At 27.6% G+C, this 19,876-nt stretch overlaps 2 protein-coding genes across 2 annotated transcripts; both read left to right on the top strand.

The window, feature by feature from the left end:
• Positions 1 to 1,233: 1,233 nt before the first annotated feature.
• Positions 1,234 to 7,361, top strand: LOC105247907 (UDP-glucuronosyltransferase 2B31). Its single transcript, XM_025412528.1, has 6 exons — positions 1,234 to 1,491; positions 3,343 to 3,579; positions 4,974 to 5,384; positions 5,964 to 6,186; positions 6,468 to 6,687; positions 7,066 to 7,361. The coding sequence occupies exons 1-6, from the start codon at positions 1,273 to 1,275 to the stop codon at positions 7,358 to 7,360; spliced, it is 1,605 nt and encodes a 534-aa protein (XP_025268313.1). The 5' UTR covers positions 1,234 to 1,272; the 3' UTR covers position 7,361.
• Positions 7,362 to 11,272: 3,911 nt separating this feature from the next.
• Positions 11,273 to 17,229, top strand: LOC112639232 (UDP-glucuronosyltransferase 2B31-like). Its single transcript, XM_025412530.1, has 6 exons — positions 11,273 to 11,551; positions 13,204 to 13,437; positions 14,323 to 14,733; positions 15,832 to 16,054; positions 16,336 to 16,555; positions 16,934 to 17,229. The coding sequence occupies exons 1-6, from the start codon at positions 11,333 to 11,335 to the stop codon at positions 17,226 to 17,228; spliced, it is 1,602 nt and encodes a 533-aa protein (XP_025268315.1). The 5' UTR covers positions 11,273 to 11,332; the 3' UTR covers position 17,229.
• Positions 17,230 to 19,876: the final 2,647 nt, after the last annotated feature.

Genomic DNA, 19,876 nt, shown 5'->3' with positions numbered 1-19,876 from the left:
AGCAAATTCATTTTTTCTAAATGTATCGATAAATTTACACTAACTTAACTTGAAAATAAATTATTGTTCAGCGATCATTTATAACTAATTTTAATTAATAATATGTATAAAATTTCTACTGTAAATATTAATGATTACACTAAATTAAATGCAAATGTTTTACAAAAGTAATTTCACTTGTTAACAAAAATATTACTAATAAAAAATTTACAATATTACGATATTACATATACACAGAAACATACATGTCATACAGATAATTAAATCTTCATTTAAAACTGAAATTGAAAGCAATGATCTTTCCACGTGATATTTAATCGAGAAGCACCGTTAACATTTAAAAAATATATCATAAATCTATATCATGTTACATATTTTGTGCGTATCAAATATAAACAATTATTATATTACTGTTTACGATTATCATATTACGTTGATGATAAAGATCACTATGTCAATAACATCTTCATTTAATTTCAACAGATTGCAACAGTATGAGATAAAAACTATGTACTATTAGATATGCGTAGACATATTTAGATTGACGTTTTCTCTTACGCAATTTTTTGAATAATTGTACAGTTAGTAAATTATTAGAAGAGGAACTCAGCAAATACTGATATGCTGATAATTTGTGCTGTATCATTATGTTAAATGACAATCATAATTATAAACATGTTTTATAGACTATTAAAAATGCACAGGCATATAGATAATAATAATCAAAAAATATTGATTGCACTTTAAAAAGTAATGTTAGCTGAGCTTAACGAAATAATATATATTAATAGATGACATGTATAACATAATTATGCTGTAGTTGAAAAATAAAAGAAAGTTACTAATTATATTTTTTTTATATTTAAGTAAAATAATTATATACATTATTAATAATAATAATAACTTTTATATAATAATTTATATTTTAATATTTTTAAATAATAATATTATAATGCGAATCATATTTTTAGATACAAAATTTTTATTATATTTACAATGTTCACACAATTTCCAAGAAAAATAAATAAAATGCTTGGAAATCTCTATTAGGCTTTTATAAACACAGCTCCATATGGGTTAACAATTTCGTATGGCCTTGTTACTTAATCAAGAAGAATCAAGAAAATATTTGCAAAAGAGTAAGAGAGAAGAGAGAAAACAGAAAAGAAATAGCTATCAAGCATACATAAATAGTCTGGTATATTCAAGCTTGAAATTCGTCAGCGAAAGCAAGTACATAAAACAAGAGTCATTCCTATTACTTTGTTAATCATGTTAAAAAAATTGATTTTTTATTGTACTTTAATAGGATTTGCGACAGTATCAAATTCATTATCGATTTTACTGCTACAACCTATACCATCAACCAGTCATCATGTTTGGACGATGAATTTATTGAAGGGACTGCTCAGCAAAGGTCATCACGTACACATAGTCAGCATCCATGAACCCAATATCAAGGGAAAACTCGCTCAGAATATGACATACGCTGTAAGTATATGTTATAAGAAATTTGAATATATTCTCTAGATTACATATAATTATTATATTATATTGTTATCATAAATAAATAAATAAATAAATAAATATATATATATATATATATATATATATATATATATATACAGGGTGAGGCATCTAAAACAGGCCACCTGAATAACTCCGTTGGTAAGCCGAATACAAAAAAATTGTTCAGACAAAAGTTGTATGGTTTCAAGGAGGACATATGATGGTGTCATTAGTTTAATCTTGAAGAGCCACCCGAAGGTCACGTGAAGGTCAGCTCCAACTTTTTAAATTGGACACCTTATATGCTTTTGCATATTCTTGTAGCTCATCTCAAGAGCTTTCCAAAACACTACAATTATGTTAGTTTTCATTGAGTACTTTCCAAGTTATGAGGCTTGAAATCATTTTTTAATTTTACATAAACCGTAAAATATCTTGTAAAATATTCATTTTTCGATTATTTTACCTTAATACTTTTATGTACAAAATAATGAGAGGAATCAATCGGTGTAAAGAAAACATACAGTTGTTTTTAACAAAAAATATGGAATTGTTAATTGCAAATTCCATATTTTTTCTTAGAAACAACTATGTGTTTTCTTTATACCAATTGATTCCTCTCATTATTTTGTACATAAAAGTATCAAGGTAAAATAATCGAAAAATGAATGGTTTACTAGATATTTTACGGTTTATGTAAAATTAAAAAATGATTGCAAGCCTCATAACTTGGAAAGTACTTAATGAAAACTAACTTAATTATAGTGTTTTGGAAAGCTCTTAAGATGAGTTACAAGAATATGCAAAAGCATATAAGGTGTCCCATTTAAAAAGTTGGAGCTGACCTTCACGTGACCTTCGGGTGGCTCTTCAAGATTAAACTAATGACACCATCATATGTCCCCCTTGAAACCATACAACTTTTGTCTGAACAATTTTTTTGTATTCGGCTTACCAACGGAGTTATTCAGGTGGCCTGTTTTAGATGCCTCACCCTGTATATATATATATATATATATATATATATATATATATATATATATATATACAGGGCGTCCCGAAACTCATAATCAATTTTTCAAAGACAGATTCCTGGAATCATCTGAAGACGATTTTTCCTCAACGAAAATGTCAAGGCACTAATAATTTTCGAATTATAAGTGATTGGAAATAAGGAGTTTTTCGTAAACTAAGCTTTATAGAAATAAAATATTAACAAAACCACATTCTTCGATTAATTTTAAGTAGAGTTTACTTTGGTTGAGTTTTAATTTAAGGCTTAATTGCAAAGATATATGATGACAAAAATCAGGAACACGCAAAAAATGATGGCCTTCATCGACATTTTCGCTGAGGAAAAATCGTTTTTAAATTGGCCAGAGAATCTGCCTAAATAACGGTAGTTTCGGGACACCCTGTATATATATATATATATATTATATATATATATATATATGCAAACATATTCAGTGCGCAATTTAAATCGACAGTTTACAATAATGTGGCATACAAATAGCAAAAGAAGCGCAAATGCTGCGTTAATTTATTTATAATATCTAATTACTATATTTACTAGTTAAATAATATCTAATAATTTATAAACGTAATGATAAAATAATAATAAAGTAAGAAATAATAAGTTTACGATGATGTCATTATACACATTCATTGTTACATGATTATTTCGATATTATTTCTACTAATTATTTCTACTAATACGTCAATACATTAATGTAGCAACCGTGCAAACTTCGACTTCGCATAATATTGTTTCCTAAATTCCACACCATATCATTTTTATCCAGCATAATAATATATACTTGTGATTTTTAGATTTTTGATATAATGCAACAATTGCATGAAGCTGAGGATTATAATCCAAATGATTGGGAAAAGTTTAATACATTTCAGACGATGTATCTTTACTATAATAGTATAGGATTATCAATTTGTGAAAAAATAGTTGAAACTAAAGAAGCGAAAGAACTTTTGGAAATGATAAAAAATATTGAATTTGATGTCATAGTACACGGTATTACGTTACTTCAATGCATGTACGGATTGTGGGATGTAAGAATAAATAATCAACAAAAAAATAAACATTAAAGTGTGTGTACATAATATAAATTTTAAATCACAGTTTATACATAATGTATAAACTATGATTTAAATAGAATTAAATGTAATTTCTCAATTAGCAATAATAATAATATTAATAATACTAATAATAATAACAACAATAAATAATAATGATAATAGTAATAGTAATAATAATAATATATACAAATTATGTTAGTGCATTACTTACTAATAGCATTAATTACAGATTAAATTATAATTTTATATATTTATGTAATAATTTTTAAAATATATAGAATTATCTAATTTGGCGTAACATATGCAAAAAACGATGAAAAAAAGACATTTAAAAAATAGTAAAACATAATCAGAAGCTCTCGAAGTTAAACAATACTCGAATTAAATAGTACAGATCATAATCGATTTTAGAAAATTTAAAAATAAATATTTTCTTGATGAGAAATTTTAATATTTTTGAATATATTAAATTTATTTTGATAATCTTTTATTTTCTTTTATATAATAAATTTATGATAAAATTGAACTATAAGTATTGAAACTTATCTAAAAATTTTTACGAGAAATTAAAAACAAAATAGTATAAGAACCAACGCGCGATAGTTGGAGCGCAGAGAAGCAACAACACTTCTTTTTTTTTCAATATTAGTTTTTTGAAAAACACATTATAATAACAAAAACCGTTTCAATTTTTACAAGCATTCTTTTAAAACATAATTTAAAAATATTTATTATGAATTATTTTATATTATAGATTTTCTATCTATTATAATTTTTAAGAACATGTTATATAAATTATAATCGCTTACAATTTTTAAAAATTGATTTAAATATAAGACGAAAATTAAACAATAATAACACTAATAGTGCTCGTGTGTTGCAAAGCAATAATAAAAATTCAAGGGCCAATAATATGAGCTAATCACTAAGGTCTAAATAAAATAAAACCAATATTAATAAGTTCATTTAATTCAATAATCACAAACGTTCCGACTTTACTTAGTCTTCCTCAGTATGAAAATTAACAAAATCAACATATTAAAATCATCCGTATTTCTTTAACAATATTATTCGTATGTCGCAGAAAAGTAAGTACAAAATTTAATCAAAATGTAAAATAAGAAAAATCTATCGTTAGAGCTGTTAGAGGAAGACTAAGTAAAGTCGAAACGTTTGTGATTATTGAATTAAATAAACTTATTAATATTGGTTTTATTTTATTTAGACCTTAGTATTTAGCTCGTATTATTGGCCCTAGAATTTTTATTATTGCTTTGATTTAAATAATTATCATATTCTTTCAGAATTAGGCTTTTCTATGTAATTCAGAATATGAGAAAATATCATCTTACATAGATTGTTTTCAGGTTGCTAAAGGCAAACCGCCTGTCGTAGGCTATATTCCATTCGGTCTTACACCTTGGCTCAAGGATTGCGTCGGTGGTACTTATTACCCGACTGTTCGACCTTATTTATGTGTAGATTTTGCAAAACCCGAAGGTTTATGGCAGAAAACGTGGAATACTATTTATTATATCGCAGACGATTTTCTACGAAGTTATTATTACATGCCACTCTCTCAACGAATTGCTGAGCGATACGTAGGTCAAAAAATCAGACCGTTACATGAATTAGAAAAAAATATTAACATTTTATTAATCAATACTCATTCTGCATTTGAACCCGCGATTCCGCTGCCACCAAACGCCATAGAGGTTGGGGGATTGCATGTTGAACCACTACAAACTACTGATGAAAAAACCGTAATATATTCTGATGTAAGATTCATTATTTAAGAATTAATAAATATACTATCAAAATTGAATCTCTTAAAAAAAGAAAACTAAAATTTTATTTCGAATGGATATTTGCTGATCTACGAATATATACATACAAAAATTTTAATTTATATAGAGAGCGGCCTATTTTAAATAGTACATTTTATTATCTCTTCTTTAATTCGTCGTATACAAAAATAATTTCGACAAAAGTTGTAGAGTTCGGAAGGGAACATTCGGTGGCTTTACCTTGAATGAACGTGCCATTAATATTATTGCAATTTACAATTATTAATTAATCATTGTGTTAAAGTAGATTTATAATTTTTCGATAACTTCCACTTCCATATTCATTCATAGTTATTTATTTAAACAGTCAGTTTACAAATACACAAGAAGGTCATATAAATTTAATAAAAGTTGTATTTTGCTGAAATATAATTATAAATATTTATTTTCTAAATGTACTTATAATTAATTCATGTAAATGAATTGGCACATAAGTAAAAGCATATTTTGATACATTATATTTTGGTACATTATGGAAATATTTTCGTCTTATTGTTATATATCTTGCAGAACATGCGTGAATTTCTTGATGGTGCAGAAAACGGAGCTATTATAATATCATTGGGAACAAATGTAAACTGGAAATCTGTCGGGTTAGATAAACTTACAGCCGTTACACAAGCTCTTTCAAAACTAAAAGAACGAGTTATTTGGAAGCTAGAGATTGAACTGTCATTTCATGTGTCAAATAATGTAATGATTGTGAAATGGCTACAACAAAACGAAATTTTGAGTACGTCTCATAACTTATTGGAAGATATAAAAAATATGCAATTAGATATGTTTATAATAATTATTTTTCTTATTAGTCATTACTTTTGCATATACATATATTGATTTAAATATCTATTTTTTTAGTTCTACTTTTTTATAATGATTATTATATAATTATATTAATTTAACAATTAAATTTACATAGCTAGCAAAATGTTATTAATATTAGTTCTTTTTATTTCTTATAATTTATTTTATTTGAGAAAATAAAAATTTATTATAATACATATTTATATTCAGGTCATAAGAATATAAAGGCAATTTGGACACATGGTGGTCTTCTCAGTACACAGGAAGCGATCTGGAAAGGTGTGCCAGTGATTGGAATGCCATTTTATATGGATCAAATACCCAATGTGGAATTATTAGTACTTAAAGGAGCTGGCGTTCGCTTAGATTTTGCCACTTTATCCACAGAATCAATATTAGACGCGTTTGAAAAAGTACTTTACAATAGGAGGTATGATATTGAATTATAATTGTTAATAATGTCTTTTTCATTACATATTTTCATTACACATTTCATTACATTTATGCAAATTTATGTGCTATTTTGCAAGTAAATTTGATTAATACGTTAATATAATATTTATGATCAAAAAAAATATAAGAATAATTAATATTATTATTTAAAGTAAAATAATATAAATATAAAAGTTAATATAATACAATAATAACATAGTATATATAATATATATTTTTTGAGATTTGATATATTTTATTAAATATGTTTAATTATATAAATTTTCTCTTTGCTGCATTTAACTAATATGAAATTTACATGAACTCTAAGTTTATTATGTATAATGTAACTAATGATAAAATATTTGTCGTGCAGTTATACAAAAAATATGAAACGATTATCCAATGAATTTCGGGATCGACCAGTGCCGCCGTTAGATTTGGCGGTTTGGTGGATTGAATACGCTGCTCGTAATCCACATGGAAGTTTAGAATCTTCGCTTAGATCCCAAAGTTGGGTAGAACAGAATCTAATCGATATTTACGCATTCTTGTTTCTTATTCTTATAGTAATATTGTCGGCCATACTTTTTATATTGAAAAAATTATTTAAATTTTATTGTAATCGTGTATATTCTGTATCTAAATTGCAAAAACGTAAACAAATGTAAGAAATAAATAAAAATAATAATGTAAAAATATAAATAAATATAATATATTCAAATATAATAATAGGTGTTGAATTTAATTTTAATGTAAGATAATACGTGTATATTATTATGAATATATGTATAAATATAGGTATAGTTATGCAAAAATTAAAAAAAAAATAATATTTGTGTGTTATTATTCGAAGATTGAGACATAAATTGTTGCCTATAATTTGTTCTGCTTTTATTTGTTTATTTATTATTTACATTTATTACATATATATTTTGATGCACAATAGTTATACATCATTTTTAATAAAAAAAAGCATTTGTAAATATAAAAATTTTGTGCAAATATTAATATTATAATATCACATATATGTAATATATGTTTTACGTAAAAACTAATTCTTTGTTTAAAATTGAGATTAGCATAAAGTAAACAGTATGGAGATATTTGATAATTGATTCCTTAAAATGAGATTTAAACAAGAAGCATCATAACATTTACAAATGAATTGTGTTATTATTCTGTTGTATATCATTTTGGGCGGATTAAATATGAACAATCATTATATTATTGCTGATAAAGATTATGTCAATAATGTCTTCATTTAATCTCTAAACAGTAATATCAAACGATACGATAACACTATATATTATTTAGATATGATTGATTTCTTCCTAACTTCTATGTAACTTATTCTATCTAACTTCTATGTAACTTCTAACTTCTATATAACTTCTATGTAACTTTTTGAATGCTTACGAAATTTGTAACGATGCGCTCGCGCATCGTAACTACTATTCCTGTATTGAATAAATATGTTATTTCCTCTACTCGCTTGTCTGTCGCACCCGCTAATTTCCCGCTATCTCGCTCGCAACCATGCATGCTCGCACGCTCTTTCGCTCGCACGCTTGCTGTCTCGTTTGCTCTCACCGCTTTGCGCTTGCTATTTCGCTCTGTCGCTCGTCCGAATATTCGCGAATTTTCGCAGTCGTGCCCCACCTGAGTGCGTCGCCAGGTAGGAAATCTCCAGCGGAGTATAAGAGCCGGCACGACCAGTGCATCGAGGCCGGATCCTGACCAGATCTCGCCCGGGCCGAGATGCTCCTCGGCTCGATCGAGTGTCTCCGGTGTCGGTCATCCCATCCCGGTCGAGATGTTCCTCGATCCGCCGGGTGTCTCCGGCTTCCCGAAACCGCTCCAGATCGAGGTATTCCTCGATCTGCCGGGTGTCCCCGGTTTCCCCTGATCCAGTCCGAGACGACTTGTCGTCCGACCCACCGGGTATCTCCGATTTCCCTGTACACGTCTCAGTCGAGACATTGCCGGACTGCACGGGATGTCGCCGGCATCTCTGAGCCGTCCTGACAACCAGCCCCGTCGACGGTACAACTCTAGCTCTAGGTTCCGTGTCCGTCCAGAGTACCTCTCTTGATTTCTTGTCCGCAGCCTTAAGTTCGCGATTCCGTGATCGTCCGGTACCAGTTATGCGTTTCTCGTACGCCCGTCGAATATTACTTGTCCGCGCAGGATCTACCGTTTTCTTTTGTACACCGGATATTATTTTCTAGTTTAATTATTACACGAACAAATACACCGACATTTATACTTTCGCATACACACACACACACATTGTACGTACTTCATTCAATAAACACACATCTAGTAAAATGATCGCACAGGTTGATTTATACCCCCCCTTCGCTCGAATCCTGACTATCCGACGAGCCGGTCCGGAGCGTCGAGAAAGGTAGACCGTTTCAAATTAATAAACTATTTAAAGAAAAACTGCACTTAAATTGACGTATTTGAACTCTATCATTATGTTATAGTAAAATATAATGAATATAACATAGTTTATAAAGAACTGTAAAAAATGCATAGTTGCGAGAACGAAAAGATAATTAAGAAATATTTATTGTATTCTAAAAATAACTGAACTTAACAAAATAATATATATCAGTAAATTACATATGATAATTATGCTGTAGTATTTTGAAAAATAAGATAATGTTTGATGGTACTTTTTTATATTTAAGGAAAGATATGTGACATTATTGTTAATAATATTTTTTATTTATTAAATCATTATTATTTTTATTATGTTCACACAATTTCGAAGAAAAATAAATAAAATTCTTGAAAATATTAAGTTTACAAGCACTATCATTATGTAGGTTAATAACTTTGTGTGGCCTTGCCATTCAATCAAAGCAATCTTTGCAAGACTAAAAGAGTAAGAGAAAAGAAAAGAGAGATCTATCAGGTAATATAAGCATTACATAATAGATTGGTGTATTCGAGCTTGAAGCTCAATTGTGAGCAAGCAAGTGAAGTAAAAGGCATTCATATTACATATCTTGTTAATTATGTTTAAAAAACTGATTTTTTATTGTACTTTAATGAGACTCGTGACAATGTCAAACTCATTATCGATTTTACTATTACAATCCATACTATCAAATAGTCATCATATTTGGATGTTAAATTTATTGAAAGAATTACTTAACAAAGGCCATCACGAACACATAGTCAGCATTCATGAATCTGATATCAAAGATAAACTCGCACAGAATATGGCATACGCTGCAAACATTGTTACAAGAAATTTATATAAATATATTTTATTCTTAGATAAAACTATTACATATACATATATATATATATATATATATATATATATATAGAATTATGTAGAAATTAAAAAAAAAATAATATTTGTATGTTATTGTTTGAAGATTAATATATACTTGTTATAGTCTATAATTTATTTCGTTTTTATTTATATATTTATTACATATATTTATTACATATATTTATTACATATATATTTTCATACAAAACATATATCTTTTTTAATTAAAAAAATCACATTTATAATATAAATATTTAACAAATTTAAAAATTTTACGTGAATGTTAATATTATAATATCACGTAATACATGTGTCATGCAAATAACTAATTCTTTCCTTAAAATTGAAATCAGAAGTAAATAATATGGAGATACGTGATAATAGATTCTTTCACGTGATATTTAAACACGAAGCACTATGACATTGACAAAAGAATTATGTCATTGATCTGTTGTACGTCATTTTGCATGTCCATTAAGTATGAACAATCATTATTGCTGACGATATGTTAATCTTCTTAGTTTCCTTTTAATGTCAATAATAATATGAAATCGATACGAGATAAGCACTACATATTATTGAAATATATGATAGTGATTTCTTTTTAATTTCTTCATACTTTTTGAATGATTGTACATACAATTAGTAAATTATTTAAAGAGAAACTGCATTTAACATTTTGTATTTGAATTATATCATAACTATATGTATTTAAATGTTAAATCATAATTAATTTAACATTCATAAAGAACCGTTAAAAATGTTGTAAGAATTAAATAGACAATAAGAAATATTGCATTTTTCAAAAGTAATAATAACTGAACATTCATAACAAAATAATATATATAATCAATAAATTATATAAAATAATTATGCTGAAATAGTTTGAAAGATAATAGTCAGTCTTAAAAAGAAGTAGTTTGGAAGCTAAGAGTTCAGAAGAAGTTTGAAAGATAAGAGTTCAGTCTTAAAAGATAAGATACAGTCTTATCATATTTTTTATATTTAAGTAAAGATATTAGAATGTTGTTAATAATATTTTTTATGTATTAAATTTTAATTATATTTACTATGTTCACACAATTTCCAAGAAAATAAATAAAATTCTTAAAAATATGAAGCTTATAAACGTTATCATTATGAATGTTAACAACTTTGTGTGGCCTTGCCAAACAAAGATTCAATCAAAGCAATGTTTGCAAGAACAAGAGAGTAAGAGAAAAAAAAGATAACAAGTAAAAGAAGAGAGATAACAAGTAGTTATAAGGCAAATATATAAATAGATTGATACATTTGCGCTTGAAACGCGATTGTGAACAAGGCATTCGTATTATATATCTTATTAATCATGTTAAAAAAATTCATTTTTTATTGTACTTTAATGGGACTTGCGACAATATCAAGTTCATTATCGATTTTATTGGTACAACCCATACCGTCAACCAGTCATCATGTTTGGACGATGAATTTATTGAAGGGACTACTCAGCAAAGGTCATCACGTACACATAGTCGACATCCATGAACCCAATATCAAAAGCAAACTCGCCGAGAATATGACATACGGTGTAAGCATATATATGTTAAAAGAAATTTGAATATATTTTAGATAAAATTTCATACATAAACATATATACGTGGGTCGATTGATAAGTTTGGTAAATTTCCGCGAAATTGCGTCATAATCCATTTGATAACTTGTTGCTTGTAAAGTTCCCCCTTTCATACCTCTCCAAAAAATTTCAAGCAAAAGTACGCGTTGTTTACGTTCAATAATCATTTGAAGCAAGTGGTTTGACTGTTGTTACAAAACTGAAAAAAAACAAAAATTGGTAAAATTGCACGAATTGCGTTTCGAATTAATTCCTCATCCATCCTATTCTCCGGATTTGGTTCCATGCGAATTCTTCCAGTTTCCAAATTTGAAAATCTGCCTCGGTGGAAAGAAATTTTCGTTGAACGAAGAAGTTGTCGCCGTCAACGAGTATTTTGCTTTAAGACAGCCTACTTTTCCGACGGTATTAAAAAATTGGAAATTTGTTGGACTAAGTGTATAGACCTCGATGGAGACTATATTAAGAAATAACAAATTTTTTCCAAAATAATGTGTTTTATTTGCTTTTTTACCCAACTTATCAAACGATCCTCGTGTATATATACAGTGTCCCATTTTAATCGATGACCCCGAATAACTTTTTTAATTTTGATTGTAGGAAAAAATGTTTCAGACAAAGTTGTATGGCTTGAAGGGGGACATAAGATGGTATCATTGGTTTTACCTTGAAAAGTTGTTTGCAGGTCACATAAAGGCCACCTTCAATTTTTTTAATGGAATCTCCTATTTTTTATTACTCATTCTTGTAGCTTATCTCGAGAGTTTTTCAAAACACTATAATAAAGTATTTCTTCATTGAGTACTTTATAAAGCTTGAAATCATTTCTTAATTTTACATTTTTTCTTCGAAACAATTATGTGTTTTCTTTACACCAATTGATTCCTCTTATTATTTTGTACATAAAAGTGTTAAGGTAAGATAATCAAAAAATGAATATTTTACTAGATATTTTATGGGTTATGTAAAATTGAGAAATTATTTCAAGCCACGTAACTCGAAAAGTACTCGATGAAAAAATACTTTATTATAGTGTTTTAAAAGGTTCTCGATGTAAGCTACAAGATCTTTTTTTTTGGCGAGAGATTGCCCTCTGTGTGAATGTATGTATTTGTGTATATATATATATATATATATATATATATATATATCACACATATATAAATGTATGTATTACATGTATGTACGTATATACACAAATACATACATTTAAATTGCGCACTGAATATATGTACAAATACATACATACATGTATTTGTACATATATAGTCAGCGCGCAATTTAAATCGATAGTGTATGTTAAGTCGATAATGTGTCGCATACAAATAGCAAAAAACGCATAAATACTGCGTTAATCTGTTATGCATTTAAGTAGTATCTAATAATTTATAAAGGTAATGGTAAAGATAATAATGAAGTTAGATAATTCTTTCGCGATGTTACGTCATTACATGTTACGTTATTACTCATTGTTACACGAACATTTGAATATTACTTAATAGTACATTACATTAATGTAGCAACCGTGCATCTTCGATTTTACATAAATATTGTTTCCTAAAATCCGCACCATGTCCTATATAATAAAATATATTTGTGATTTTTAGATCTTTGATATAATGCAACAATTGCATGAAGCTAAAGATTTTAATCCAAGTGATTGGCAAAAACTTAATATATTTCAAATGATGTACACTGTATATGATACAGGATTATTAACTTGTGAAAAAATAGTAGAAAGTAGAGAAGCGAAAGAACTTTTGGAAATGATAAAAAATGTTGAATTCGATGTAATAGTACATGACATTACATTACTTCAATGCCTGTACGGATTGTGGGAGGTAAGAATAAACAATCCATTATGAAGTATTTGTACATATATGTCTAAACTGTGACTTTAATAGATAAAATGGAATTAAAACTAATTTTTCAATTAGATAATATTAATAACAACAACAACAACAACAACAACAATAACAACAACATTAATAATAATACTAATAATAATAATAATAACAATAATAATAATAATAATAATAATAATAATAATAATAATAATAATAATAATAATAATAATAACAATAATAACAATAATAATAATAATAATAATAATAACAAAATTATAATTTTATGTACTTATACAATGCTACAATTAATACACGTACATAGAATTATTTAATTTGACATGATATATGCAAAATAAAATAAAAAAGGAAAAGAGATTTAAAAAAAAGAATCATAATCAAAAGCTCTTAAAGATTTAGTTAAACAGTACTCAAAATAGATAATAGATCATAATATTTAAAGTATAATTGTGATTAGCAAAAAATCTGTAATTAATGTTTTCTTAGAGAGAAATTTCAATCTTTTTGAATTTATATTACATTTATTTTGACAATCTAATTTCAAATAAACTTATGTTAAAATTGAACTACAAGTATTTTTTTATCTAAAAATTTTGGCAAAAATTTTTAAAACATAATTTAAAAATATCTATTATAAATTATTTTATATTATAGATTTTCTATCTATTATAATTTTGAATAAGTTCTTAGATAAATTATAATCGCTTACAATTTTTAAAAATAGATTAAAAATTGATTAAAATAATTATTATTAATAATTATATATATATATATATATATATATATATTTCTTTTAGAATAAGTTTTTTTTATGTAATTTAAAAACATGAAAAAATATGATTTTACATAGATTGTTTTCAGGTTGCTAAAGGCGAACCGCCTGTCGTTGGTTACATTCCATTCGGTCTTGCACCTTGGCTCAAGGATTATATCGGTGGTACTTATTACCCGACTGTTCGACCTTATTCATGTGTAGATTTTGCAAAACCCGAAGGTTTATGGCAGAAAACGTGGAATACTATTTATTATATCGTGGACGATTTTCTACGAAGTTATTATTACATGCCACTCTCTCAACGAATTGCTGAGCGATACATAGGTCAAAAAATCAGACCGTTACATGAATTAGAAAAAAGTATTACCATTTTATTAATCAATACTCATTCTGCATTTGAACCCGCGATCCCGTTGCCACCAAACGCCATAGAGATTGGGGGATTGCATGTTGAACCACTACAAACTACTGATGAAAAAACCGTAATATATTCTGATGTAAGATTTATTATTTCAAAATTGATAAAAATACTATCAAAATTGAACATCCTAAACAAATAGAACGGATTGAAATTTTATTTCGAATTAAATCTTACTTTTGATCTGTGTATATACATGCAAAAACTTCGATTTATGTATATAAAGAGTGTCTCAAAACTCAAAATGAATCTTTCAAAGACAGATTCTTGGGATCATCTGAAGACGATTTTTCCTCAACGAAAATGTCGAGGCACTAATAATTTTCGAATTATAAGTGATTGGAAATAAGGAGTTTTTCGTAAACTAAGCTTTATAGAAATAAAATATTAACAAAACCACATTCTTCGATTAATTTTAAGTAGAGTTTACTTTGGTTGAGTTTTAATTTAAGACTTAATTGCAAAGATATATGATGACAAAAATCAGGAGCATATAAAAAATGATGGCCTTCATCGATATTTTCGCTGAGGAAAAATCGTCTCCAAATGATGATATATATATATATATATATATATATATATATATATATATATATATGTATGTATGTATATCGTATATACAAAATATTATGAAAAAAATATTCTTATTAATACCGAGATTTCTTAGTAAATACTAAACAGTTTAACACTGTTTATTAATACAAACGGAATTAATCTAATTCTATAAGTTTAATTATTCATAGTCGATTAAACAATAATAAATAATTATTTCAAATAAACTAAATAACTATCTGAAAATTTTTAGCAATAAATAAATAATCTTTAATATGTGCGGTATTCTGCATAATACTATTGCAATTTGCAATTATCAATCAATGAGTTAGTTTAATGAATGAATCAATGAGTTAAAGTAAACTTATAAATATAGTTCGCTAAATTCCTATATATGCCAAATATATTCATTTATGATTATTTATTTTAACAGTCATTTACAAATACATAGAAAAATCATATAAATTTAATTATAAAATGTCGATTTCTTGAAATGTAATTATAAATAATTATTTTATAAATTTATGTATTTATGACTGACATAAATGAATTAACATATAAGTGAAAGTATATATTAATTTTATCAAAATGTCTTTATTCTGTTATATATATCAAATTATTGCAGAACATACGTGAATTTCTTGATGGTGCAGAAAACGGAGCTATTATAATATCATTGGGAACAAATGTAAACTGGAAATCTGTCGGGTTAGATAAACTTAAAGCCGTTACACAAGCTCTTTCAAAACTAAAAGAACGAGTTATTTGGAAGCTAGAGATTGAACTATCATTTCATGTGTCAAATAATGTAATGATTGTGAAATGGCTACAACAAAACGAAATTTTGAGTACGTCTCATAACTTATTGGACGATATAAAAAATATGCAATTAGATATGTTTATAATAATTATTTTTCTTATTAGTCATTACTTTTGCATATACATATATTGATTTAAATATCTATTTTTTTAGTTCTACTTTTTTATAATGATTATTATATAATTATATTAATTTAACAAATAAATTTACATAGCTAGCAAAATGTTATTAATATTAGTTCTTTTTATCTCTTATAATTTATTTTATTTGAGAAAATAAAAATTTATTATAATACATATTTATATTCAGGTCATAAGAATATAAAGGCAATTTGGACACATGGTGGTCTTCTCAGTACACAGGAAGCGATCTGGAAAGGTGTGCCAGTGATTGGAATGCCATTTTATCTGGATCAAATACCCAATGTGGAATTATTAGTACTTAAAGGAGCTGGCGTTCGCTTAGATTTTGCCACTTTATCCACAGAATCAATATTAGACGCGTTTGAAAAAGTACTTTACAATAGGAAGTATGATATTGAATTATAATTGTTAATAATGTCTTTTTCATTACATATTTTCATTACACATTTCATTACATCTATGCAAATTTATGTGCTATTTTGCAAGTAAATTTGATTAATACGTTAATATAATATTTATGATCAAAAAAAATATAAGAATAATTAATATTATTATTTAAAGTAAAATAATATAAATATAAAAGTTAATATAATACAATAATAACATAGTATATATAATATATATTTTTTGAGATTTGATATATTTTATTAAATATGTTTAATTATATAAATTTTCTCTTTGCTGCATTTAACTAATATGAAATTTACATGAACTCTAAGTTTATTATGTATAATGTAACTAATGATAAAATATTTGTCGTGCAGTTATACAAAAAATATGAAACGATTATCCAATGAATTTCGGGATCGACCAGTGCCGCCGTTAGATTTGGCGGTTTGGTGGATTGAATACGCTGCTCGTAATCCACATGGAAGTTTAGAATCTTCGCTTAGATCCCAAAGTTGGGTAGAACAGAATCTAATCGATATTTACGCATTCTTGTTTCTTATTCTTATAGTAATATTGTCGGCCATACTTTTTATATTGAAAAAATTATTTAAATTTTATTGTAATCGTGTATATTCTGTATCTAAATTGCAAAAACGTAAACAAATGTAAGAAATAAATAAAAATAATAATGTAAAAATATAAATAAATGTAATATATTCAAATATAATAATAGGTGTTGAATTTAATTTTAATGTAAGATAATACGTGTATATTATTATGAATATATGTATAAATATAGGTATAGTTATGCAAAAATTAAAAAAAAAATAATATTTGTGTGTTATTATTCGAAGATTGAGACATAAATTGTTGCCTATAATTAGTTCTGCTTTTATTTGTTTATTTATTATTTACATTTATTATATATATATTTTCATGCACAATAGTTATACATCATTTTTAATAAAAAAAAGCATTTGTAAATATAAAAATTTTGTGCAAATATTAATATTATAATATCACATATATGTAATATATGTTTTACGTAAAAACTAATTCTTTGTTTAAAATTGAGATTAGCATAAAATAAACAGTATGGAGATATTTGATAATTGATTCCTTAAAATGAGATTTAAACAAGAAGCATCATAACATTTACAAATGAATTGTGTTATTATTCTGTTGTATATCATTTTGGGCGGATTAAATATGAACAATCATTATATTATTGCTGATAAAGATTATGTCAATAATGTCTTCATTTAATCTCTAAACAGTAATATCAAACGATACGATAACACTATATATTATTTAGATATGATTGATTTCTTCCTAACTTCTATGTAACTTATTCTATCTAACTTTTATGTAACTTCTAACTTCTATATAACTTCTATGTAACTTTTTGAATGCTTACGAAATTTGTAACGATGCGCTCGCGCATCGTAACTACTATTCCTGTATTGAATAAATATGTTATTTCCTCTACTCGCTTGTCTGTCGCACCCGCTAATTTCCCGCTATCTCGCTCGCAACCATGCATGCTCGCACGCTCTTTCGCTCGCACGCTTGCTGTCTCGTTTGCTCTCACCGCTTTGCGCTTGCTATTTCGCTCTGTCGCTCGTCCGAATATTCGCGAATTTTCGCAGTCGTGCCCCACCTGAGTGCGTCGCCAGGTAGGGGATCTCCGGCCGAGTATAAGAGCCGGCACGACCAGTGCATCGAGGCCGGATCCTGACCAGATCTCGCCCGGGCCGAGGTGCTCCTCGGCTCGATCGGGTGTCTTCGGTGTCGGTCATCCCATCCCGGTCGAGATGTTCCTCGATCCGCCGGGTGTCTCCGGCTTCCCGAAACCGCTCCAGGTCGAGGTGTTCCTCGATCCGCCGGGTGTCCTCGGTTTCCCCTGATCCAGTCCGAGACGACTTGTCGTCCGACCCACCGGGTATCTCCGATTTCCCTGTACGCGTCTCAGTCGAGACATTGCCCGACTGCACGGGATATCGCCGGCATCTCTGAGCCGTCCTGACAACCAGCCCCGTCGACGATACAACTCTAGCTTTAGGTTCCGTGTCCGTCCAGAGTACCTCTTTTGATTTCTTGTCCGCAGCCTTAAGTTCGCGATTCCGTGATCGTCCGGTATCAGTTATTAGCGTTTCTCGTACGACCGTCGAATATTACTTGTCCGCGCAGGATCTACCGTTTTCTTTTGTACACCGGATATTACTTTCTAGTTTAATTATTACACGAACAAATACACCGACATTTATACTTTCGCATATACACACACACACACATTGTACATACTTCATTCAATAAACACACATCTAGTAAAATGATCGCACAGGTTGATTTATACCCCCCCTTCGCTCGAATCCTGATTATCCGACGAGCCGGTCCGGTGCGTCGAGAAAGGTGGACCGTTTCAAATTAATAAACTATTTAAAGAAAAACTGCACTTAAATTGACGTATTTGAACTCTATCATTATGTTATAGTAAAATATAATGAATATAACATAGTTTATAAAGAACTGTAAAAAATGCATAGTTGCGAGAACGAAAAGATAATTAAGAAATATTGATTGTATTCTAAAAATAACTGAACTTAACAAAATAATATATATCAGTAAATTACATATGATAATTATGCTGTAGTATTTTGAAAAATAAGATAATGTTTGATGGTACTTTTTTATATTTAAGGAAAGATATGTGACATTATTGTTAATAATATTTTTTATGTATTTTATTTATTAAATCATTATTATTTTTATTATGTTCACACAATTTCGAAGAAAAATAAATAAAATTCTTGAAAATATTAAGTTTACAAGCACTATCATTATGTAGGTTAATAACTTTGTGTGGCCTTGCCATTCAATCAAAGCAATCTTTGCAAGACTAAAAGAGTAAGAGAAAAGAAAAGAGAGATAAGAAGATCTATCAGGTAATATAGGCATTACAGAATAGATTGGTGTATTCGAGCTTGAAGCTCAATTGTGAGCAAGCAAGTGAAGTAAAAAGCATTCATATTACATATCTTGTTAATTATGTTTAAAAAACTGATTTTTTATTGTACTTTAATGAGACTAGTGACAATGTCAAACTCATTATCGATTTTACTATTACAATCCATACTATCAAATAATCATCATATTTGGGTGTTAAATTTATTGAAAGAATTACTTAGCAAAGGCCATCACGAACACATAGTCAGCATTCATGAATCTGATATCAAAGATAAACTCGCACAGAATATGGCATACGCTGCAAGCATTGTTACAAGAAATTTATATAAATATATTTTATTCTTAGATAA

Source organism: Camponotus floridanus, unplaced genomic scaffold (assembly GCF_003227725.1).
Source record: "Camponotus floridanus strain SB8 unplaced genomic scaffold, Cflo_v7.5 scaffold52, whole genome shotgun sequence".
Taxonomy (NCBI): Eukaryota; Metazoa; Arthropoda; class Insecta; order Hymenoptera; family Formicidae; genus Camponotus; species Camponotus floridanus.
This window is presented reverse-complemented; position numbering and strand designations above follow the sequence as displayed.

What these genes read in the sequence shown, in the direction of transcription:
- LOC105247907 (XM_025412528.1), top strand. Translation starts at nt 1,273, where the DNA reads ATGTTAAAAAAATTGATTTTTTATTGTACTTTAATAGGATTTGCGACA. An exon ending in AAACCGTAATATATTCTGAT is followed by an intron (nt 5,385 to 5,963) that starts GTAAGATTCATT and finishes TATATCTTGCAG; the next exon opens with AACATGCGTGAATTTCTTGA. An exon ending in ACAACAAAACGAAATTTTGA is followed by an intron (nt 6,187 to 6,467) that starts GTACGTCTCATA and finishes ATTTATATTCAG; the next exon opens with GTCATAAGAATATAAAGGCA.
- LOC112639232 (XM_025412530.1), top strand. Translation starts at nt 11,333, where the DNA reads ATGTTAAAAAAATTCATTTTTTATTGTACTTTAATGGGACTTGCGACA. An exon ending in GCCTGTACGGATTGTGGGAG is followed by an intron (nt 13,438 to 14,322) that starts GTAAGAATAAAC and finishes GATTGTTTTCAG; the next exon opens with GTTGCTAAAGGCGAACCGCC. An exon ending in AAAGTACTTTACAATAGGAA is followed by an intron (nt 16,556 to 16,933) that starts GTATGATATTGA and finishes TTTGTCGTGCAG; the next exon opens with TTATACAAAAAATATGAAAC.